The 24610-nt window shown below is 46.7% G+C and overlaps 1 protein-coding gene across 1 annotated transcript in view; it reads right to left on the bottom strand.

Annotated features, from left to right (window-relative positions):
* Positions 1-24610, bottom strand: part of SLIT3 (slit guidance ligand 3) — a 639400-nt gene that overhangs the window by 114634 nt on the left and 500156 nt on the right. The window contains exons 10-12 of the mRNA XM_014345150.4: positions 19021-19092; positions 13065-13136; positions 9413-9484 (exon numbers count right to left, since the gene is read on the bottom strand). Coding sequence (XP_014200636.3) covers positions 9413-9484; positions 13065-13136; positions 19021-19092 — 216 coding nt within the window. The remainder of the gene's footprint in view (positions 1-9412; positions 9485-13064; positions 13137-19020; positions 19093-24610) is intronic.

A 24610-nucleotide genomic window follows, 5' to 3' on the forward strand; every position in this document is an offset into this window, starting at 1 on the left:
ACTCACAAGTGATAGGGGAGGAAACTGAGGCTGAGAGTTTGGCAGGTGTTTTCAAGGTCACACGTGTTTCTAGGGAGCATGCTGGAAGTGGTTATGATAATTGAGGTCTCTAGAGGGCTCAGTTTCTTCTTTATGAATGTCTTGTCTACCCATCCTATCGGTCTATACTCTTTGCAACATCCCTCCCCCCTGCAAATTCCGATGCTTTGTGTATTAAATTTTAGTCAGTGTCACTGCATTTTGGGGGCATTTGAAGGAAATGTGATAGAGCAGAGAAACAGGGAGAAAAGCTGGAGGACTCAACGGGGTCCAGCAACCAGGGCTCAGGAATGGACCCTTCACACACACAGTGTTTTGATTTTTTTTTAAGTACACACATGGTGAGTGTTTTGTTCTAAACCTTGATATTCAGGGCCTTCTGAGTACATCATCTTGTCAAGAAATACTGAACTATTCAGTACACAACAGGTCAGAGGTGCCCATTTGATAGCCTGAGGATGGAATCCTTATTGCAGCATTTTGCGTCATGCCACATAAATGTGTTTTTTCAATCCTCCTCTGTTTTAAAAATTGGAAAATTTCATACAACACACACACACACACACACACACACACACACACACCATACCACACCACACCACACCAAATTTCTATTTTCTCTTGAAAAACAAAATTCAGGAGCTCAGGCAACCCTAGGTTCCCTGGAGGCAGCCATGGAGTAGCTGCCCCCTTTAGATAGGACATATGCTCTCTATTTGCCACAGTCCTCACTATTCCCTATTGTGTCCCCTTCACTAGTTTACTTGACCTTCCTTGCCTTAGTGGTCATTTAGGTTTGAAACCCCAGTGCAGATTCATAAGCCCAATTGTAGCAATTGGTTCTAGGGCATATTAGGCACTAGACAAGGACGATGACCATGGGGAGAAAGAAATGGCAACTTGACTTGCCTTCATAAAAACTAAATGCCACGCTGGCAATCCTTCTCACTCATCAGGTCTATTGAGGCTCTTTTTTTCTCATCCAGATGCTCCTTTGTTTCCTATTGCTCCCAGATCTCTCAGCATGGGATGTTACTTCAAATATGTAAGGCATCAAAACAACCCAGGCTGGCAGAATTACTAGGCAAAGATAGCCCAAGGTGCAGAGCTCATGAAGCATGGTGCAAAAGAAAACACAAAAGGGCAGAGTCTCCTGGTCACTCATTCTCTCCCAGGATGCTTGGCTCCCTCAGGCGAGGTGTGTAGGTGCAGGGAGAGATAAAATTAAGCTGCTTATCCAGAATTAGATGCTGAGGACAGCCTCACTGGTCCCCAGCATCAGCAAGATCTAACAGCCTGTCCCTGTGCCCTCTTTCCTTTGGGAGGAAGGCTGGCAGCTAGTCAACTCAGCCTGGCTTCCATGAAAGGAGCTCTTAGCTATCTGGTACATGGACAAGAGTTGGAGGGGAATTTTAAAAGCACCATATTATGGAGCAAATAGAGAGTAAACAAACATTTGCAATGAGGTTTAGCAGTTCTATAAGGAATCCTGAGCACAGGCCTCCCTCTTTCACCGGAGGGATGGATTCCCCCTTTTTGCAGCAGAGATTCCAGGATGCTTGCTCCGTCCTGGTTCATCCCCGTTTGAGGAGCATTGGTGTAACTGCTGTGTGAAATGATAATAATGCAGCATCCTCTCTAGATACTACATCTCTGTGTGCTTTTCCCAGGCACTTTCCAGGCACTATCTTATGTAACCCCCACAACAGCACTATGATTATCTTCATTTTTCTGATAAGAAAACAGGTTCAGAGTGGTGACGGACTCAACCAAGGTCCCCCAGCAATAAGCGAAGCTCCAGCCTGTTTCACTCCAAAGCCATCTCTTATCTACTATTTAAAATCTATATTCTCTTTTCCATTTTCCCTATGTGTGAGGAGTGGCTATTTTTGCTAGCCTTCATTGTACCTGGGTATGCTTCAGATGGACAAAGGTCTGGTTGGGTTTGGAAGACCCTGCTTGCCTCCTGGGAGTGCAGAGGCATCTGAAGTCCTCCTGACTCCCAGGAAGGAGCTTCAGTGTGTGACGCTGATCAAGCCTTCATTGGCACGAGGTGGCAGGTTCTCTACTGAGTGGCTTGCATCTGTACGAGGCAAGGCTTCCCCCTTCAGGATCACTGACTGAATGCCGACGTGGGAGCTGATATGCCTGGCTCTGTGCTCCCCTTACTCTGAGCAGGCCAGGGACAACCGTAGGACAGAGATAATAGCAATAGCACACAAGGTGGGATGTCCCAGCTGGCCTCATTCAAGAGGCTGCCTGGTACTCAAACTGACAACTGTGACATCCCAGCCAAAGACCTCACTTCAGCCCAATCTGCTGTTGGATCCAGTGAGTCAGGCTGGACTGCCTGGTGAATACTGTATTCATCGGTATTTCCCCAGATGCAGATCCAGTGATCTTTTGGGGCCATCTGCTCCAGATCTATCTCTCAAAGGACCCTCGGAGATCATACAAATGAAAAGAGAGGGAAGGCTGAGATGATCCGACCGGGTGAACCACAGCCACCAGGTGAACAGCAGGGGCCGCATGGCCTAACACGTAATGCATATTAAACACTTCACAAGGCCAGGTACTCCCATTTAATCTCCCTTTGACAGGTGACCCTTCTGGGGCTCATAGAGCTTAAATAACTTTGACCAAAGTTCCACAACCCGTAAGAGGTAGGATAGTATTTGGACTCACGCCATCATAGCCCAAAGATTTTGTTTCCAATCGTCATGCTGCTGTGAGAGCCAGTCCCCTCTCACTAAGGGCCTGAGGGAGCCACCTGAGGCTGATGGGAGGCGGTGGAGGTACCCTGTTTGTAGCCACTCCCATCAACGCAGCGGGTGATTTTACAATAAGGCAGAACACCACCAAAAAGAGCCATGCTCCCATCAGAGGAAATTAAGGAGAGTGGCACATTGGAGAGTGGGAGGGCATGTACAGCACCTTCTAAATTTATTTCCAAGTGTGAGCTCTAGGAGGCCCTCTGCCACCCCCTGCCTTGGAGCACTTTCGGCTGCCACATATGTTCCATGTCAAGAGGTATTAGCACTCAGCCCATTGACTACCCAGCATAGCTGTGCTGCTGAGAGCTCTTGCTTTCTGGGAGCTGTGGCCTTCAGGAAAACCAAAGCAGAAAACAGAAGCCACTGGGAGTCAAAAAAGCTAGAGCTGGAGAAGGGAAATGAAATGCCCGTGTCGGGATTAGGGAGAACCCTCATGACTCAAGTCTTTCTGCTAGGGGACCGGGGCTGGCCTGTGCAGAAAAGTCCCAGGTGTCCTTATCACTAGTAGCAGCTTCCAGCTTCTTTCATTTGGGGTCCGGGTAGCATGGGGAGATGGCCCACAGGGGGAAAACCAGGTCCATTATGATCCACTAAAAGGACCCACCACACCCAGGCTTTTGAAAAGCCCCATGGGGAGAAGATCGCTGAGCCCCACTGTTAGCTACTGCCTTTGCTCTGATCCGCTCTTCAATGAAGGTTGCCCTTGGAGCCCACAGGCCTTTTTTGCAAAGTTTGGAAAACACAGACATCTGAAGTCAGGCTTAATGATCAATTGCATCAAAATCACTTTGGCAACTCCAGCAATTCACATGTTGACTCAGTGGCCCAGTGCAATCATTCTGGTGGCGTCCACACTTGACCAAGGGTCTGTGGAGGACACGGGTTATGTTGCCCCTCCCACTTCTATGGTATTTGTCTGGAAATGCTGAAAGCATATTCCAAACTCCAGAGAGCAAGGCCTCCTCAGAAAACTGGTGCCAAGAAAGAATGCAGTGGCCCTTCCAGGAGAATGGATGAAGCTCTTCCAGAAAAGACTGTGGGATAGGAAGATGGGCCCAGGCTCCTGCCAAGAAAGATACTCTGTGGGCCTTCTTTTCCTAAAACAGGGATGGGGAGTCTGTTTCTGTTTCATGAACACTCAGATGCAGATACACAACAGGAGAAAGATGGCGCCAATAGGCGTCTGGCATAACCCTTTCTCTAGCTCCTTTAGTAGGAGAATTTACAAAAAGTGGGTTATGAAGGCTCTTTGTTATTTAAAAAAGTGCTCTGTGTGTCCCTGGAAGTAGTTATCACCTCTACACATTGGCACGAACACTTAGTGAGGACACCAACTAGGGGAGCTATTCTGTACCCCTAATTAAGCTACAGGATATAGAGCCAAACCTTCCGCATTAATATGCCTTCCTTCTTTTTATTTCTCTAGTATTAACCCTCTGTCATCCTGAATTTCTTTATCCATTAATTGTAATAGGGACCACTCTCCCACCTTAGAACATTACGTTATCATCCTTTCCCTATAAAATATGGGGATTAATTTAGACCTTCAGCAACCTACTGAGGCTGGATGTGGGGAAGAACCCAATGACAGCTGATGCCATGAATTCTGACCCTGCCCAGAATCTTCTCTGTGCTTGAAAATGGGTGCTGTAGGCCACGTCTTGCTAAACACTCAAGGGGAAACAGGAGGAGCCCTCCAAGTCCCAACTAGGGGCAACAGTGGCTCTTCCCTCCTCTCCTGTTGGTGAGTGCACTGCTTGTCAATGGCTGTGGGTTGTCATGGTGATTCCCGATGCAAGAGTAACCAGGCATGCAGCAACACCATTGGGCGGCCTGTCTGAAAAACAAGACCTCTTTCTACCCCAGAGACATAGGAGGGTGCTAGGAATGGGCTGTAAGCCACTGGGTTTTCCTAAGGGAAACAGATGAAAGCTGAGATTCCCAGAGACCAGAGAGGGAGAACTATTATTTGGTTACCAGATCAAGTGACCTCACCTGTGGTGGCTTGCCCATTCCTTCCCTCATGACTATTAGGGTGGTAACTTTCCTATCTGATTGCCACATGGTTACCAATCAGTCCTTTAAATGGGGTGAACCATTCATTCAATGACTAGCATGGAATGATTCCAGAATTTAAGTCTACCCAATGGCTTTCCAGGTACACAAGAGAGGGAAGAACCCTTCCCTCAAGAACGCATCGCCAAGTCAGTCTGCTTCTTCTGCTGGCGAGAATTCTCATTGTCCCACCTCGATTGGGTCTCTAAACACAAGCAGCTCCTTGACTATCCTCTCATAGGGCAAACATTAGTGGGCTGATGACAATGAACCAGAGAAAGTTCCATGGACACAGAGCCGTGAATTATGCTGAGCCATAACAAAAGGAGTTGATCTGCAGTTCAACAGCACCCTCTCTGTGGCTTGATCCATTGAGAATTTCTTGCTCTGCAGATCAAAAAACTGGCTCTGCAGATCTGCCTGTGACTGGGTGAAGCAGATGTCTCTGGATGGATGTGCTGTGGTTAAGGGCATGGACTACCCAGGTTCCAATCCTGGCTCCATCATGCTAAGTGACAATGGTCAAGTCACTTAACCCTCAGTTTCCCCCTCTGTAAAATGGGCCTTTCCACAACTCCTTCCTCTTAGCATTGTGGTAGATTAAATGAGATGATGCACATGAAATTGCTTAGCAGTTTCGGGTCCTGAAGCATATTAAGTATTCAATAAATGTTAGCTGCTATTATTAGCAGTAGTAAGTAGTTCTTGTGAAACAGCTGGTGGGGAAAAGTGAACTATAGGGAGTGAAGTTTTGCTCACTGCTCTGTAATTGGCATGTTGCTTGGCAAACTCCGAGAGCCTCAAATGGTCTTGTCTGCCTTCCAAGAAAATTAAACAACAGGTGCTAGAGTTGTCTTAACTTATTCCAGCCCGAAGACAGTCTGGTTTGGTTTAAGACCACCTGGAGCGGGTTTAAAAGCTTCCACCTCAAATGACTGCCCTCCCGACTTAAGTGGCTTTCCTATGCATGTCATGTGATCGATGAGCACTAAATGAATGCTCCTGACTCCCTGGAGGGGAGGTGTAACAACGCAGCTTGCAGCTGTCCATCAGCGGAGGAAATGACAGCCTTTTCCTGCTTTGGGAGGATGGACCTCTGAGCTACAAGGTGAGGGATCTCAGGGCACGATGGCTGGCTGCCCATAGAGGATCACCATCTCCACAGATGTCCCAGGAGCCTATGAGCCTGGGTGGGCAGGGGAAGGCAGAGGAGCAAGACCATTCACCCTGAGCTTCCAGTGAGGAGGAAGACAGGTCATTTCTCTAATAATCGAGCTGCTCCCACCCCTGGAGTTGGGATCATGTGCCCAGTGATATGTCCTTTTCTCACCTTGGGTTCTGAGATGCCTCCATGTGGGATATTTCAATTCTAAACATACTTCCTAGTATCCAAATGGGCACCAACTCACTTCCTAGCAGCCAGTTTTAAGGAGGGAAGCTGACAGATTACCTTGCATCCCCCGAAGACAATAAGGGTTGCTAGTAATAAACAGTAAATGCGTGTTTATACAATGAATGGCCGCAGGAACTGAACGTGTTTAGGATTAATTATAGGGAGACATACTAGCTATTTTCAAACATCTGAAGACAATGATAACAGACTTTTCTGAGTTTTTTAGAAACCATTACTGATGTTTAGTATAAGAAAGAGCTTTCTAACCTTCCAACTAGGCAGTGAGGACTTATCAGAGGAACCATCAGCAAACGAGTGACAGAAGGATTTGTGAGAGCGTGCATGAGAGGGATTCTTGTCCTAGCCAGGTAGGAGGCTGTGCTTGGAGCCCTGATGTTCCTTTGAACGCTAAGATTTTGGAACTTAAACTGAAGGGGGTAACTTGTGAGGCTCCAGGGGACCAAGGACAGAATATCATGCTTAGGACAGCTGGGGCTTGTTCCTTGTGGATGCACTTGCCGCAGCCTCTAAAAAACGGAGACATTCTCTCCAGAATGGCCAAGAATTTTGGGCATTTGCCCAAAGGAACACACCAAGAAAAGCTCCCAGGAGGCTGGCTGTGTACATACTGGACTGGGCAAGTTTGATAGGATGGCCAAAAAGTCCAGAGGAGTGGGGGAAGATGGGAGGCAGGCAGGAGAACCAACTACAATGTACCCACTTTATTACCGCCAGCATCACAGCAAGTGCTAGAAAGGAAATGTCCAGGGCCACTTCGTGTGGCAGAGGCAGTTCAGCTTTGCGAGTACCCATAATTTGAGAGATGGAATGAGAAGAAAAAATGCAATCCTCTCACAAAGAGACTCTGAGTCAAAGGAGAGAAAATTACTCAGACTACCAGGGTACTCTAATCAGAGCCTTCTTATCAGTGTCTCCAGTCTAACAGGAAGAAGTCCAATCTATAGCAGGCTGAACACTAAAGTAGATCGAATCAGGGCCTGCTTTCCAACCACTCAATGGCAGGTCAAAACCCAATGACAGCTACTTGAGTCCCAGTTACTAGTTCTTTCTGGTAAGGCCTGCCTGAGTTGTGTCATCTCTTGGTCTCAAGAGAGGAGAGTTGCTTCCTCTTTACCCCAGGCTATTCGATTCCATCTGCTCAAAATGGTGACAGTAAACTGGAGTTGCCTTCGCGACCCATGCAAAGTCCTGTTAGTTCTATTAACCTCATGGCTGCTATTAGCTTGGAGCTGAGATACACATCTTTTTAAGTATACATGCACTGTGCTAGGCACTGTGATACACATTCTGTGTATCCTTAATGTGTGCAAAGCCATTTTCCTTCCTGCACACACACACACACAGATTATAAAAGGAAAATCACACCAGCTTGGTAGAACACAACACTGCCAAATCACCTCAAGGTGGATACTACTGATACTCTTCTTTCAAGGGATTAATAGCTACAGTTAACTAGCCTTATGGTGGCAGTTATAATGTACAGTTTCTTTGCTACAAGCAAAGAATACCATCTGTGAAACACCCAGCTCCCTGCAGAGCCCTGGCCTGTCATTCTAACACATAGCCTTAAAAGCCCACCAAAGGCTGGGACCGTTGAACAGGAATTTGCCCACACAGACACACACAGAGTGGGGCAGACAGGAAGACAGAGATGGGGGAGATGCAGAGAAAGAGAGACTTTTCTCTCTCTTGCTTTCAGCTTCACTGAAACAAACCTGGTTGCTGGTATGATAGATCTGCTCCCTGGAAACTTGCTGGGCATCGCATGCCTACATAATTCACATTAGTGTGTGTTCTGGGAGAATCTGTTCAGAGCTGAGTCTTAAAGGACATGGGAAGGGTAGAGGAAAGATGTAAGAAAGGGCTGGAGGAAAAGTCTCACTTCCTCTTTCTTGAAGAGTTCCTGGGCATCAACCACATAAGATATGTCCCTTGTTCCTCTCTCCTTCTTTGCTCTTGTGCCTGCCACCCCTTTAGAGCCCCAGCTTGAGTCCTGGCCCACAAACCCATGCTGTGGGTCCTCTGAACTTTACGTAGGAGGCGGGGAGGTGCCAGGCCTCTTCCTCACTGCCTGTGACTTGGAGGTGATTTTAAAAAGACACACACACACACACACGCACACACACACCTGCACACCTCTGCAAACATACATCATGTGCTATTCAGAGGGCTGGGAGGTTTCTGAATGAAGGGCATGGCCATATAGATTCTTTTCCAGTTTCCATACCTATTCTGCTGTGTGACTGGGGGAGAGTCATGTATCTCTCCAAGACTTGGTCTTCTCCACTGCTTAAAGGATACTCAAGATTAGTTCCTAATATCCAGAAGAACTGTAACGGTGACAGAGCAAACATGCACATGCATGCACACACACACACACTCCCACACCCATAGTACATGTGTGTAGATGCTATAGCTGCCTTGTCACAAATCAGAGATGATTTTACCAGCACAAAAATTAAACTATACTATGAGCTAAATTCTTTTCCTTCCTTCTCCACATCAGAGTTCAATGATCTTCTTCAAACATTTAAGCTCAAATGACCAGAATGAAATAAATGCAAACAAATAATCCCTGAGCTTAAAATTCGAAGCAACAACCCTTCCTTTAAATTAAGTAAACACTCCCCTCCACCCTGTCTTTCCCAGATGGAGTCACACTGGTGACTGATTATGCTCCTCTCGAATTATTCCCTCCGCCCCGACCCCTCTTCAAGGTCACATGTCCATCAGCAGCTGTGTCTCAGCTTTAGTACTGGAATTTGGTGTGTGAATGTTTTAGTTCCTTACATTTTTAGCACACTACTGAAAAATGTTTTTCTTTTTGTTGGATTTGACTCTTTCCTAATCTTTATCCCCAAACCCTGTGCTTAGTATCTTCATGCCTGGGCCAGGGCCCTCGGCTGTATCATTTGGGTTTATGCACACTGACCTCGGTCTTCCTCTGCCCGCTCGCTGACTCTCCTTTCATAAAAATAGGAAATGGAGGTGAAGCGTGGACAGCTCAAACATTTTTTTCTCTTTTGTCTGCAGAAAGTCAAAAGAACTCTCCAGAGCATGGCTCTACGTTTTCAGGTGGGAGCCTTCCGACAGTACCAAAGACACCAACAGTGACAAAGTTCCTACTCACAGCAGCTGTAGGGACACCAGCCCATCAAACAGTCCCTTGGCAATCTCGGTGATCTTGTTCCCATACAGGACCCTGAAAGAGAGAAGGAGAAGACAGCAATCACTGCGGATGTGAGGCCACCAGAACCCAGTCCTGCAGGAAGCCATCACCTCGGCCAGTTCTGGGTATGAGATCTCAGGACAACCCCTTCCACGGCCTGCCTAATCCCTTCTCATCAGCGAGACAGAGGCAGCCAAGAGCAGCCAGGGGCTGGAAGGGCAGGTTGTCTGGGAGGTGAGTAGAAATGGGCTCTATCCTGCTCCATTCCTGGGCAACCTAGCCCAATACATAATCCCCAACAGGAAGAAGCGGTCTCTTTGTGGTATCTCCCTAAGCTGCTAATATGACTCACACCCCGGCAATAAATACACTGTGTGGGAGACTGGCCCTGTGTCTTCAACGCGTATTGATCAGCTTGAGCCCAGCCTACAGGACGTTTCCTTTTAATATCCCTTTGCATCTTAGGAATTCCTAAGCTGAGTCATTTAATCATCCATCTAGACAGGGCTTTGTGCATCTGGGGTCATCTCCAGATGGTGCAGGGACTGCTGAGTCAAGGACTGGCTCTCGGGAAAAACCAGGGAGCTTTGCTGTCTCACAGTAATGGCAGCTTTTACTTTCTATCCGCTTTTCCTATTCTTTGAGTTCCAGGAACGCAGGAACTCAGAACCCTTTTACCCCTTTCTCTTACGGGCCTCCAGTGACCCTCATACTGGTGTCTGATTCATGGGCCTCATCTTTGGTGTCTTGGTGAGGCCTGGGGAGGAAGGCTACTGGGTCTCCCACTCCAGCACAGTGCTCAGGGGCGTCTTTATGCCTGGCCCTTGCTGGTGCTCTTCAAAGGCACTAGAGAAGCTCGGCTGGCCTCTCTCTGCTCCCAACCACAGCACGGGCTTTGCTGTCTCTTGGGTCCAGCCTCCTCTGTGACCCAGGGAACTGATCATAGGAGAGTTTGGTTGTTTTTCTTAAGTCCTCTCCAGAGCCCTGAAGTGCACTGAATGCATGCAATATTCAGTTTTCACTGGGATCGCAATCCAGGCTGTAATCCTTCTTTGAGGAGACAAAATATTAGGATGCGGAAATGGTAAATGGGCACGATAAACCAAACCCCCCTTTTCCAGACGCCACTGGGAGTGAAGAGTGAATGTCTCCATCAGCCTACGGGTGTGTTTCATTAATGTTTCAACAAATTAATGACTAAATAAAAGTCAGCATGATAGCTCAGGCACACATTTGTAATTCATATTAATGCCCCACCGCTCACTGTGCCAAATGCAGTAATGTCACTGTCTGCCCGTGTCAGCTGATGTCAGGACTTCTAGTGTAGCAGAAGCCACGGGGCTTGGGGCAAGAGGGGTCCTCACACCACCCGCCATGCCTTGGGATAGCAGGCTTCTGAGCCCAGTGCGTCAAAACCACTCCCTGGCAGGTGGAGGCGGGCTGAGGCTCTCCTGCCTGTGTGGTCTCCTCAGGCATCTGGGTGTACCCCTGTCTGGCTTCCCACCCCAGGTCTTGGCTTGACTACCTTCTTCTTGCCTTTCAGGTCTGAGCTCAAACATCTCTTCCTTGGGAGGTGTCTCTTTAATATTTTAGTTAATGTTTTATATCACCTGTTACCCTATTTTAGTTTCTTCATATCACTTATCTTTATGTCACATTATGTTACTTAAATATGTATTTAATTTTAATTTTTTCTGCCTCCCTCCCCCGCACCTCCCAGCTCCCTTGCATGTAGGCCCCATGAGTGTAGTAACGTTATATGGCTGTTCATGACTGGGTCTCTAGACCCCAAAATAGAAGAGTCTAGCACGATAAATATTTGTTGAATGAATGAATGCACGCACAGGTAAGGGGTAAAGGCTCTCCAGCCCTTTACCTTGGCTGCTCCTGAGCTGGGATTTGGTGTGCTTGTGTTCAACTGTAAGCTCTGTCAGGCCAAGGATCCTGTGTGTACAGTTCACTGCCATACTCGCAGTGCCTATAATACTGCCAGTACACAGTAGGCATCTACTGCATGAATGAATGAATAAATCGGGAGTGAGAGGTGCTTCATTTAAACAATGCTCACATATATTTCAGAATCGGGCAGCAGCATGCCAATTTCATGTTTGACAACTAGATTTTGAATTCCTTTTCCTACGAGACAGGAAGCACCTCACTGCCCTCAGACTATCTCCAAATCCTGGCTGAGGGAAACCAGACAAGGGAAGAGAGAGGGTGGGGGCAGAGAAAGGATCCTGGTGGCAGACGGCTCCTCTCCCTTCTCCTCTGTGATCTTCAGCACAAGCAGACACTAATCTCACACATGGTCCCATCTTTGATATCCCAGCCAGATGTTCTATTCGATAAATGAAACTAATTTACTCTGCAAGCAGCAGGCAACAGCTGAATCTGAGACTTCCCAGTCCTCATCCCCTTCCCGGTGGGATGGGGCCAGGTGGGGGGAATATGTGCATCTGGTTACCTGCCCACTCATAAATTAGGTAAACAGGTTGCATAGCTGCACGGAGAGGCAAAATATAGACAGACTGATCAAGAGTGTGGGTTCTGGAGCCAGACAGCATGGGTTCAAATCTTGCCTTTTCTACCTGTTACTGTGGACTTTGGATAAGTTACATTTTAGAATAAGTAAATGGTTGAACAAAACAAGATTTTTTTTGACATACTAACTCTGTGCCAAACACAGTTTGTGGTACTAGGGATACATCCGTGAACAAAACAGATAATAATCCCTGTCTCGGTGGAGCTTAGATTGTCTGAGTTCTTCAGCTGTAAAAATGAGATGACAATATATTTTATATTTTAGGTTGTGGTGAGGACTAAACTTGACAGACTCCTAGAACAGTACCTGGTACCCAGTCAATGCTCAGTAAACACTACTAATTACTGTTTTACTGTACACGTGATCATCATTGGATGTGTTAGGAGGGAATGGGATCACTGTCCCCATCCTGCCTACTAAGAAGCATCCATAGAAGGCTCAAGTGACTTCCCTATGCCACACATGAGTGACTGACAGAATGAGGACATTCTATACCTTCCTGCCGGCAGGGGTCTTGGAACCCCTGGTGGGTGAAGCTTTGGTTCCAACCAGTGGGCTGCCTATGGGTTTCAAAATCAAAGACAGGAAGGGCTATAGGATGGGGTGGATGTTTTCTTAGGACAATGGCCACGAGGGTGGTCTGGAGAGAAAGCCTGAAAATCAGCAGAAGAAAACGAGCTCTTCCCTTGGCAAGGCCAAGCGGTAATAAACACGCATCACCATCTCTCCTTACACCAGAAAGATAGCGCTGTGGTGGCATGTGGGGTGGGAGGGGGACGTGGGGTGGGAGGGGGACGTGAGGTTGGAGTAGAAGATGCATTTGAATTAGAAGCCAATAACTGGGAAAGCTGCTAGGCGCTTAATCAATAAAAATAATGCATTTGGGTTGTAGAAATATTCCCCAAGATCAATTTCCCCTGAAGAAATATTTGTTTCTTTTACCAGGTTGCCACAAGTGTGTAAGGGAACATAAAGTCTTGATAAACACCTCCTGAAAAATATGGTTGCGTCTCTCTTCCCTCCAGCGCCCCCCCTCCCCTCACCTCAGGCCCCAACTCGGGCCCCACTTACAGCGATGTGAGTGATTTCAGGCCCTGGAAGGCATCTGGAGCAATATCCGATATCTGATTCTTGCTGATGTCTCTGAAAACGTTAACGGTAAAGTCTGAGAACATGGCTCAAAGGTGCGATAACGGTCACTCCTAAGTGTGAATCAAGCATTTCAGACATTCAAAATGGTAAGGATTAATCAATCAATCAAGCAATTCATTTATTCATAGTGCAAGAGAAGGAGCTTAAAGAGCCTTCAGTTCAACTACCTCATGATAAAGTGCACCACATTTACATCACTCTTCTTGGTTTTCAAAGAATACTCACCCGTGGCATCTTCATTGGGACACGAGGCTGTGAACACGTGAACCATCACTTTGTAGGTGGAAAATTGAGCCCAGTCAAATTAGAGCCTTACGTTTCATTACCAAGCAATTAACGGCACAGATGAAACAGGAACCGGCTTCACCCAACCAACCACAAGCCAGGGTTCCTGTAGGCATCATTTTCTTGCCTCATGCCTCAGCAGCTGCTCATTTTTCTCCCAGAAAGTCCAGAGTCATTTCACCTCCCCAGTGACTTTTCCTCCCTGACCTGAAAGGAGCTTTTGAGCAGTGACTTAAGTCTCTGTCTGGTCTGGTACAAGCTCTAGGCTGTGTGATGTAAGCACATCCTGGGATTCTCAGGGGACGCCTTGGAGATGTGGGCTTGTCACTGGCTGGCAGTGTGTTCCTCATCTGGGAGCAAGTCCAGGGCATAAGAATGTCCCAGGCTTTGGATAATGAGAGCAAGAGGGATGCTGTGGGCCAGGAGGATTCTATTAATGCTGGGCCCGGGGCCTGGGGCAGCTAACCTGGCTTTGCAGGTGCAAAGGAATCTCCTCGACCCTGGCTCCTTCCCAGAGGCCCTGAGGCTGCTCAATTACGGGCATCCCAGTGACTTCTGAGAACCTGGACACCAGCTCTTGCTAATGGCCCTTCACTGAGGGGAAATTCTTTCTCTTAGAGTCATTAGCTCAGGGATGGCCTCTGGGATCCTGTCACTGGAAGGAGAGATGCTCCAATTTCCTGCGACATCAAACCTCTCCAGTTCTTTTTCTTTAACAAAATAAATAAATGGGTCTTTGCTTTTGTGCAGAAGTGGGAGAGCTGGGATCTTGGAAGGTCAACAAGGAGGTGAAGAGAGAATGTGGAGAAAAAAAAGCACAACAGAGCAGATTCTTAAGCAATTGACTCCAGCGAAGCCAGACACTCCAGCCTCTGAGGCACATGCAGTGGGAATCTCTCTGAGCCTGTTTCCTTCCTTCTTCTAATAGATTTCAAAAGAACCATGCCACAACCTTTGCTGAGGCCTCTACTTCCTCCCCTCCCTGCCTCCAAAGCCTGTACTTTGAACGATATTTCACAGGTTAAGGCTCTTCGGCACAGCTGTCTAGTTTATCCCTTTAGCTGGCGAAATCACCTCCGACAAATCCGCAGATTGCGCTCACAAACTCGTCAGCTTACACCGGGCTTTTCTTCCGCGCTCCGGTTTTGTTTAAGGGTCTTAACAAGCAAATACTCTGGATTATCCTAATCTCACTTGCCCTCAGCATGGCTGCCTAGGCAAAGCATTCCAGACAAACACGAAGGATCTGTTTAGACTGGACTAGCGGGAAGGCCTGTGTTGTCTTTTTTCCCCCTGATTATGAATTGTCCCTTCAAGGTGCTGAGACCTCTAGTTGCAAGAGGAAGCTATGTGGCCAGCACGGAAACCCTCTGCTTTAGCTCTGGGAGGGCAAACTGGTTTTCAGTCCACAACTAGACTTCTGGACCCATCTCTCCCTACAGTATGAGGTGAGATGCCCCACGGTTTGGAGGTGATGGAGAGTGGGAATTGGAGAAGTGATAGACAGTTTAGCTGGGAATTGACCTTGGTCACTTTGTCTTTTTTTTTATTATTATAAAAACTGCATATTTAGGCTGGTTCAAAGGTAGTGAGTTCTCTCAATGGATTGTTCACAGTCAGTTACAGATCAAACTCCTTGTTCTACTCTTTCCTCCTTTTTCACTACTGTACTCAACTAGTCTGTTAAAAATGTATACATATTTGGTGTGCAACACAATGTTTTGATATATGCTTTCATTGTGGAATAGCTAAGTCAAGCTACTTAACCTATGCATTACCTCACATGCTTATCATTTATTTGTGGTAAGAACACTTAAAATCTACTCTCTGAGCTATTTTCAAGTATACGATACATTGTTGTTAACTACATTCACCGTGTTGTATAACACAATGGATCTCTTGAACTTACTTCTCCTGTCTACCTGAAATTTTGCACCCTTTGACGAACATCTGTGTCATCTTCATCTCCATCCCACCCTCACCCCACCGGCCTCTGAACATCACCATTCTACTTTCTGCTTCTAAGAGTTTGGCTTTGTTTAGATTCCATGTATAAGTGAGAACATTTGGCAAACTGCGTCTTAATTCTTAATTCTGCAAGAAGGAAACAGCAGCCCTGAGAGGTGAAGTACCTGGAGCCATAAGTGACTGGACACAGCCATTTGGGCACAGAGCAAGCATCTCAAGTCTCCTATCAGCTCAAGGCCCCCTCTGCTATTTTGTTGTGATGGAGGCACAACGCAGGGCACTGAGCTGGAAGGTAGATGGGAGATGGCTCCAGCTGCCCACTGACCTCCATGCATGACCCTGTCCTAGCCAGAGCAGCTGCTCCTAGAACTGATTCTGGGCACTGGGATGACTCTTGACCAGTGCTCCTCAAACCTCATGAGGGTGTGGATTAAAAATGCACTCCAGAGAGTCTGATTTGTAGGCTGGGGGTTGGGGCTACGAATCTGTATATGTAACACATCTCCAGGTGATTCCATGTAGGTGGTCCCTAGGTCATATAATTCAGGCCGCAATGTTTTAGAAAATGGTCTCAGACCCATGTTGGTCCTCTGGGGCTTATAAACTGGATGACCAAGAAGGGGTAGCTTTTCCAGACTGTTCAGAATAGAGGTGGCAAATTCAAGTGCCTACAAAGGTCATGCAGGGAATATAAGTGTGAGATATTAGGAAGTCCTGGAGCTTGTGGAATGAGTTGCTCTGCCTAAGAGCATGTAAGAGAAAAGAATTCCCAACACCCCATTCTGGCACAATAATAGATAGCCCAGGTGTCAGGCCTACCAGTCAGTTAACCAAATTTGCAAGACCGAGGGGCTGTCTCCAGTGCTTTCTACTGCTTCTCTGCTTTGATACAGGTTGAGTATCCCTAATCCAAAAATCCAAAATCTGAAATGCTCCAAAATCTGAAACTTTCTGAGCACTGACATGACGTCACAAGTGGAAAATTCCACACCTGACCTCATGTGACTGATGGATTGCAGTCAAAACTTCATATCATGCACAAAATTATTAAAAACTTTGTATAAATTACCTTCAGCCTATGTGTGTGAGGTATATATGAAACATAAATGAGTTTCATATTTAGACTTGGATTCCATTCTCAAGATATCTCATTATGTACGTGAAAATATTCCAAACTTTGAAAAATTCAGAACTCTGAAATGCTTTTGGCCCCAAGCATTTTGGATAAGGAATACTCAACCTTTTAGTTTGTACTTGGAATGTTTTTTATACGAAGGTAACCACTAGGAATAGGCAGAGACAAAGCCATTCATTCAGAGAGAACTCTTTTTTTTCTCTCCCCCCTCCCCTTTTTTCTTTTCTTTTTTGGTAAGAGATAAGAGCAGGATGTGGTTCAGTCACAGTTGAGGGGGAAACTTCCTCCTGTTAGATATTAGGGATAAACTGGTCACGTATATTTAGGAAAAATTAGGGTTTTGAAATCCATTCTCACCAGGGACCCCACCTCTCCCAAACCATTGATTGCACTTCAGTCTAGGTTTCTGAAGTTCCATTAGTCGAACATTTTTAAGTGTGCTCTCTTCTCTATTGCCATCCTCTTGGGGGAAAAAAAGGGCATCATAATAAATATCAGTAGCATCATAAGTGATCAAAAATTAAATTCACTTTCCAGGTTGTGACTGAGAAGGTCTTATGAATTTTGAATGCACAGATCATGGCAAGTCCAATAGGTTGGAGAAGGAACAGTAAAACATAGTCAAGCTTTAAATTACCTGGACTTCACAAAAAATTAGAGCAGTAACTTAAATCATGTAGGAGATATAGGTTGGGGCAGTGACTGAACTTGTCGTTTTTCACTGAAACTACTATCTGGCTGCATAATCAAGCTGAGCTTTAAAAATGAATTGGGGGGGGGATGCATGGAGAGCGGGCTGGGGAAGCAGGGACACCAGGAGATTAATGGCCCGAGGTTTTAAATATTAAGGCCTATATTTATACAGCTCCTCCAGCAGGAATGCTGCCAAGAGGAGGGAAGAAGTACGTGCTTCGAGCTGCCTCATTATGTTGGTTTCCACTTCTGGAATTGCACCAGAAGAAAAGCTTGTTTGGTTTGGATTTCCAGGGAGATGGGAAGTTGGCTTCCCAAGATCTGAGGGTAAAGCCTACCAATGCCACTGTTTCGCAGGGATATTTATTTTTAACATAAAAGGAATCAGCAGACACTTAACCTCTCTAATGTGGGCCCTCCCACTCAAGGGAAAGCAATGAATCAGCCTCGTGTGGAAGGAAGAAGCAGGACCGAGTCCATGCATATTTCTACCTGACTCTCTCTTTCCTCTGTGGGAGGGTGAGGTGTGGGGGGATGCGAAAAGAGTAAGTGGAATGAAAACAGCAACTCGGTTACTGGGCTCTACGAAATGATTTCTTAGCCTCAAAAAGGGAAGGAGTATCTGTGCAGAATTTTAATACCTGTGATGGCAATGGTTGGGCTGTTTCTGAATCCTACTGTCCTCCCTGCAGAGCCCCCAGCTCTGAGTGACTCACAGAGCAGTGCTCAAGGTCGTCATGGGATGGGGAAGAATGATGACATTGTCACATGGTGGGGATGAGGGCGGTGATGCAATGGTGCCGTCCAAGCTGCTGTGGTGAGGGAGGAACAGCAGGGTTGGTGTCACCCGGCACTGATGTAATGCAGTGGTGGAGTGATGTGACTTACAGAGCTAATGGGGATGTAGGGGGTGCTCACATGTTGACCATACCCTCCGAGGCTTCTCATTTCATGCAGGAAGAACAGAAAGTCTGTACCACGGTAAAGGATGCATGTGATCTAGTACCAACTTTTCCAACACAAGCCCCATCCTCTCCCCTCACTTGTTCCACTCTTTGCTATTCCATAAACCATCGACACATGCTCCCTAAGGCCTTTCACTTGCTTTTCCTGCTGCCTGGGACAGTCTTTCCTGAGAGCTCAGGGCTCCCTTCCTTCCTTTCTTTAGGCCACCTGCACATAGAGACCTTCATAGGCACACCTACCTAAAAGACACCCTCCCACCATCACTGATACTCTGATTTCTGATATTTGTTTCTTTATTTTCTGCGTTCTCCCACTCGAATGCAAGCTCCGTGAGAGCAGACTTGGTTTCTGTTCACTGCTCTATCCATAGATCCTTGCTTGCAGCAGACATTCACTTGGTATTTGTTATATGAATGTATGCCTGGTTGGAGGGATGTTGGTGACAGTGGTGTAGACAGCTGCGGGGCCACCATCACATCTCTGCTGAAACTCCTATTTTAGGTCCACATCACTGGAGCCAAGGGACAGTATAAATGGTGAAATGGATTTTCCAGGCTAATTCGTCTCTACCTCCCATACAGATAGTTTTACTTTGCTTTAGTTGGAGAGGCTCTTAGCGCTACATGTCCAAGCCCACACACCTCACAATCTTCAGGCAACACTTCCACATCTAACCTCCCAAGCTTAGGACAGTGTTCCAGGTCTGAAACAGAACTGCCCAGGAGGAATGGACATGGTCCGTCACCTGGACAGGTTGCCCACTACACATTGCAAACAACCCTGGAAATTGAAAACATTTGGGCCCATTTCTCCACAGGGGAAACTCACATTCGCTTCAGTTTCTTGTACTGGGTGAAGGCTCCTGCAGGGATGGCTTTGATGGAGTTCTGTTCTAGGCGTCTGGGAAACAGAGCAGAGAAGAGTGAATTAACCATCCACCTGTCGACAAGTGGTCACTGAGGGCTACTGTGTTCTCTGGCCTTAAGGACAGGGAGGTCTTTTTTGTCACAGGTGCATGGTCTGGTTGTGGCAGACCAGACAAAACACTGCAGCAGCCAGAGAACTCAGGTCCTAGTACATGGAGCACCTGTCCAAGGGTCTAACTCTCTTTGGAGAAAGCTGGAAAGGATGATCTTTCCTTGAGGATTTTTGATTCTTGATTATTATAAACTGCTTTTGGCAGCAGCTGTCTTCTTCAGAGAAAGCTGTAGAAGTAACCAAGCAGAATGTGGAATAAGTCAAAGGGATAAAGAGAAGGAAGAGTAAAAAGAGATGGACCATGGGCCAGCAATGCTTATCTGTCACGGAACCATGTCACTACTCAGTTAAACAGTCAGCCACACTGCTAATGGGGCAGAAATGTCAATGGTTGACTTCATTTCTGAGATTTTCCATGGGCTGTTTTAATACAGTGCAGGAACAGCCTTAACGTCTTTAGGCTCCCAGCCTGACATTCATCAAACTGGCTCCCTGACATCCTGCAAGGCCCAGGGGCCCAGACTGGACCACTCTCCTGGTCTGCTGCTGGAATCTGTGCCTTTAACCTCTTATGGAGTTTCCTGAAATGCTTCCTCTCCTATTACTTTGAAAGCAACAAGAGACGCTGCAGGCCCAGGGCCCAGAACTTCCTTGGAAGAGAAGGGGCCGTGGGGAATGAGTGAGCATTTCCATTCTTTATTCTTTCATCTCTCAAATGACTTCCTCTCACCAAGAACAGGTGTGGTGGGAAACAGGCATGTGGGGGAGGTGAGGCGCTCTATTAGGGGTGATGAATGGCACCCTGGCCCAGGCTCAGGATCTCATCCTCATCCATCTCCCTTCTCTCCAAGGTGCAGATCTTTTCATCACCCCTCATTTGGCCTTGATGCTCCCCAAACCCTCAGCTGGGAAGACACACAAAAAAGTGTGTGTGGCAGGGGATGTAGTGGGAGCAAAAGGGATAGATGGGAGGAACGGGCTTCCTTGAAGCCTACAGCTAGTGGATGCACATTTCTGGCTGGGACGAACCCATTCATCTTGAAGAGTAATCCCCGCTGTAGAGTAGGGGAGACAGTCGTATTAATTTGTGCCTCTGCGATCTCATCTTCATTGGGGGAACAGAATATTTGTTACTGGAACTGCTAATGGAGCAGTTTGCCAGCAATTTTCCCATTTCAAACAACATCTCAGCTGCTAATGTGGAATGGTTTGTCAGGCCAACCCATAACACAGACAAATCACTCTCCAGGCAAAAGGAAGGGGGAAAGCAGGGAGAAAGGGGAAAGGCGGGTGAGAGGAGAGAGGGAGTATCAGGACATATCATTCTTGGCTGCCGGATGAATAGAGTCTACAAATGAGACTGCCACGGTCTATTAACAATGCCTTTGTACCCTGCTGGAGGGGGGCGGGGAGTGCACTTTACCGGCAGCACAGTCACAGGCCTGGCTAGCCTGCTCACAGAGAGCCACAAAAGCTTACCATAGGGTCTCAGAGACTGTGGGCTACTGGATATAGCCACCCACAGAGACAGCAGACTTGAGGCAGCCTGCCTTGCCTGAGAAGTTCCAAGGACATGCTCATTTTCCAGCTGAGCATAGAGTTCAGTAGAGATTTCTTAGCCAAGGCAGCAGCTCCATGGATCTCTGGGGCTGCCAGTCAGGTGGTGCGTGCTCTCCAGGAATCCCGTCATTCACCTGCCACTGTGGCAAGAGATTTCAGTTGGATGATGCCTCCAGGGAAAGCCACTGTCTGTAACAATGGCAACCCCCTCAGTTTTTGCAAGAGGATCCACTGCTCCCAACTGCAGGCCAATGAGCCCATGCAAGTCAGGCTAGCACTGGGTGTGAGGTCTGTGGGCTCTCTATGCAGTTCCTAATCAATTACCCTCCATCTTAATGATGGGTGCAAGAATTGAGGGAGAGACTAATCAAGGAACATGATGTGACGCTGGCCCCAAGGAGTCTGAGAATCTGATGAGAGAGACCAGCCCAAGAGCATCACAGAACCAAATTTTATTGCTACCATAATAAACATCAAGAGCCATCATTTATGGGGTCTAATTGACTATGTCTATTATCTCTTTTAATCCTTCCACTTGTGAGGTAAACCATATTGGCCCCATTTTGCAGATGAGGAAAAGAAAACCTAGAGGAATCAAATAGCTTGTCCAAAGTGACAGGGCCAGGAACGGGCAGAACTGATATCTCTGTTTCTATCCATTGGATACGCTGCCTCTATATATTTGTGAAAATGGAGGAACTGAAGGGGACTTTCTCAAAGTCACAGAACAGTTTAAGGGATTAAGACCCCAGGGCTCACACACAGAGACGTCATGCAGTCTCTGTGGAAGTAGGTATTCAGGGAAAAGCTGCAGGAGCCCAGAGAAGATGAAATATAGATGTGAATACACATAAGACATGCAAATGGAGTACAAAGGTGTGGCTTCCAAATGAAGAAAAAAGAATTCCAGGCTTAGCCTGTTAAGCCTGGCAGAGATCTTGCTCTGCATCCTGCACCCCTCACACTTGCTCACTCTGGCTTTTGGTTTTCTTTTCTTCTTCTTCTTCTTCTTTTTTTTTTTTAAGAGACAGAGTCTTGCTCTGTCACCCAGGCTAGAGTGCAGTGGTGTGATCATGACTCACTGCAACCTTGAATGCCTGGGCTCAAGTGATCCTCCCACCTCAGCTTCCTGAGTAGCTAGGACCACAGGCCCATATTACCATGCCTGGCTAATTTTTAACTTTTATTTTTGTAGAGACAGGGGTCTCACTATGTTGGCCAGGCTTATCTCAAACTCCTGGCTTCAAGAAATCCTCCTGCCTCAGCATCCCAAAGTGCTGAGATGACAGGTGTGAGCCACCACGCCTGGCCTGGGTTTCATTCTTGTCTGCAGTTACTCAGCTTCTCAGGCTGTTTTGGGCACTGGCTGAACACCCAGCCCCTCCTGGAGTGCCAAGGCCATTGCATGATGAGGGTCAACCCTGCCCCAGGAGGCAGCAGGAATTTGTCTGCAGTGGGAGCGTGGTTGCGAACAGTTTGTGTACCTTCAATGTAAAGTAAAGGAAAGGGGAGGGATAACCATAACCACCACCACCACCAAGAGCTATGATGGATCAGGTGCTTAGTTGTTAGGCACCAGGCTGAGAGTTTCACATGGTTTGTCTGACTTAATAGTTACATTCTATGAGTCAGATCTTATTAGTTATTACCACCTCCACATTAAACATGAGAAAATTGAGGTTCAGAGAGATTAAGTCACTTGCCCAAATTCACAAAGTCAGGGAGAGGTTGAGCTGGGTCTCAAAGCCAAGTTCATCTGACTTCAAAGCCCAAACTCTTAATCACCAGGCTTTGCTGAATGCCATTTGGAGCTGAAGGGCCTTCATTTTCTTAGTCCTTTCCAGCTCATCCACAGGGAAAATGGCCCCTTTGTCATGCAAGCAAGGTTGGAAAGTGTGCACACATGTGTGCATGTTCACATGCAGTCTCTGTGCAGCAGGTACCCCTGGAAGTCTTTGCACTTAGCCTAGTCCTGCAACCTAGAACAAGGATGCAAAGGTCCAGACTCCTAGTGTGAAAAGCTCAATGGAAAGGACAAAAAGAAGCATTCGCATCAGCAAAAACTGTCACATTTAGGGATGTGTCTGAAGCCAACAGCTGATTTAGGTCTCTCTTAACTGGCACATGTGTCTTTCTTTGTCTGGCAAACATTCTTCAGGCTGCAAATTGATTTAATAGAACTAGCATAAAAACAAACATACAAATCAAACATCTGAGTGTCTTCCTGCACCAGCAAAAACAATGGGAACATCTGATGGGGATTTCAGCCATTTGTGCTCTGTATTGATTTGCCCTAGTTCCTCAGATGCTTCCTTAATGATCTGTCATTTGCAAACATGTGACTAAACACAATATATTTCTAGCAATACAGAAGTCAACATGATGCCAGGGAGACTGGCAGGGGCACAGCCGGCACAGGGGCATGTCTGCAAGTCACCGGGTTAAAAGGTCCTGGAGTGTGTGGAAACATTGGTGGTGGTGATAATATGATGAACATTTACCATTTATTGAGGGCTTTTGATATGTCAGACACTGTCTTCCTTGCACACTGGCTCAAATTATTTTTTTCAACAGTACTATGAACCAAGCAGTATTATTAATATACTCATTTTACAGATGAGGAAATAATGGTATGAAGAGGTCAATTTTCCTAAGGTCAGGTAGCTAGTGAATGGTGGAGCCTGAATTTGAATCCAGGTTGGTCTGGTTGAAGTCCCTGTGTTATTAACCCTTAGGCTATCCTGCCTCCCACCCAGAAGCCACTTTTGTGGTTTCTTAACTCTTTCCCATCTCTCTCAGCCTTGCTTGACTTGGGAACTCTTGTTAGGATGTCCAGATCACGCTGAAGGAAGGAAGCCCCATGTTTATTCTTCCTTTAAGTCATCCTGGGCTAGTTGGTTGGACCAGACAACTTAGGCCCCAAAGGTTCAGTTCCTGATGCTTCCCTATGCTGGAAGAAGGCTAAAAAGGACAGTTCCTTTCAAGGTTATGCTCTGGGCCCACCTTCTGGGGCAGTCCCTTTCTGGCCTCTCTCTTTCTTTACCATTGATCCTCATGGTTCTTCAGAAAGGTAGACTGTTGGCTGGGCGCAGTGGCTCACGCCTGTAATCCCAGCACTTTGGGAGGCTGAGGCGGTTGGATCACCTGAGGTCAGAAGTTTGAGACCAGCCTGGCCAACACGGTGAAACCCATCTCTACTAAAAATACAAAAAATTAGCTGGGCATGGTGGTGGGTGTCTGTAATCCCAGCTACTTGGGAGGCTGAGATAGGAGAATCACTTGAACCTGGGAGGCGGAGGTTGCAGTGAGCCAAGATCACACCATTGCACTCTAGCCTGGGCAATGAGAGCAAAATTCTGTCTCAAAAAAAAGAAAGAAAGAAAAAGGTAAAGTGTATTAGACTCTCCCATCCAGTTTACATGTTTGATCCATAGAGAAGATGAGGAATGTAGGCATATCTGAGAAAAGCCATTCCCAACCTGTGCTGTGTGTAGACACCTGGTATTGCCTACAGAAAGCAGAGGTACAGACACAGCACAGAGCCAGATTTGCTTTGCTTATTCTGTGCATGTGCTCAGATGCCACAGAGGAAATTATTTTTTTGTCTTAGAAAAAAATGGATGAAGAATTGCATGGGAACTTGAGACTAAATCGTTCTGTGATGACACACACATATACATGTGCAGATGTTTTTGCTTTTTACATTCTTTTTAGTAGCTTCCAAACAGTGCAGTGTGCTCACTTTCTCCATGTTATGTTATTTAATCTTCACGGGAGATTTCTAGGTAGGTATGATGACCCCCTTTAGGCAAAGTGGGGAAGTGAATGAGGCATGAAGATGTTAAGGAATGTGCTTAAAGTAAGAGGCAGAACAAGGATT

The sequence above is a fragment of the Pan paniscus genome, chromosome 4 (genome assembly GCF_029289425.2).
Source record: "Pan paniscus chromosome 4, NHGRI_mPanPan1-v2.0_pri, whole genome shotgun sequence".
Classification (NCBI taxonomy): Eukaryota; Metazoa; Chordata; class Mammalia; order Primates; family Hominidae; genus Pan; species Pan paniscus.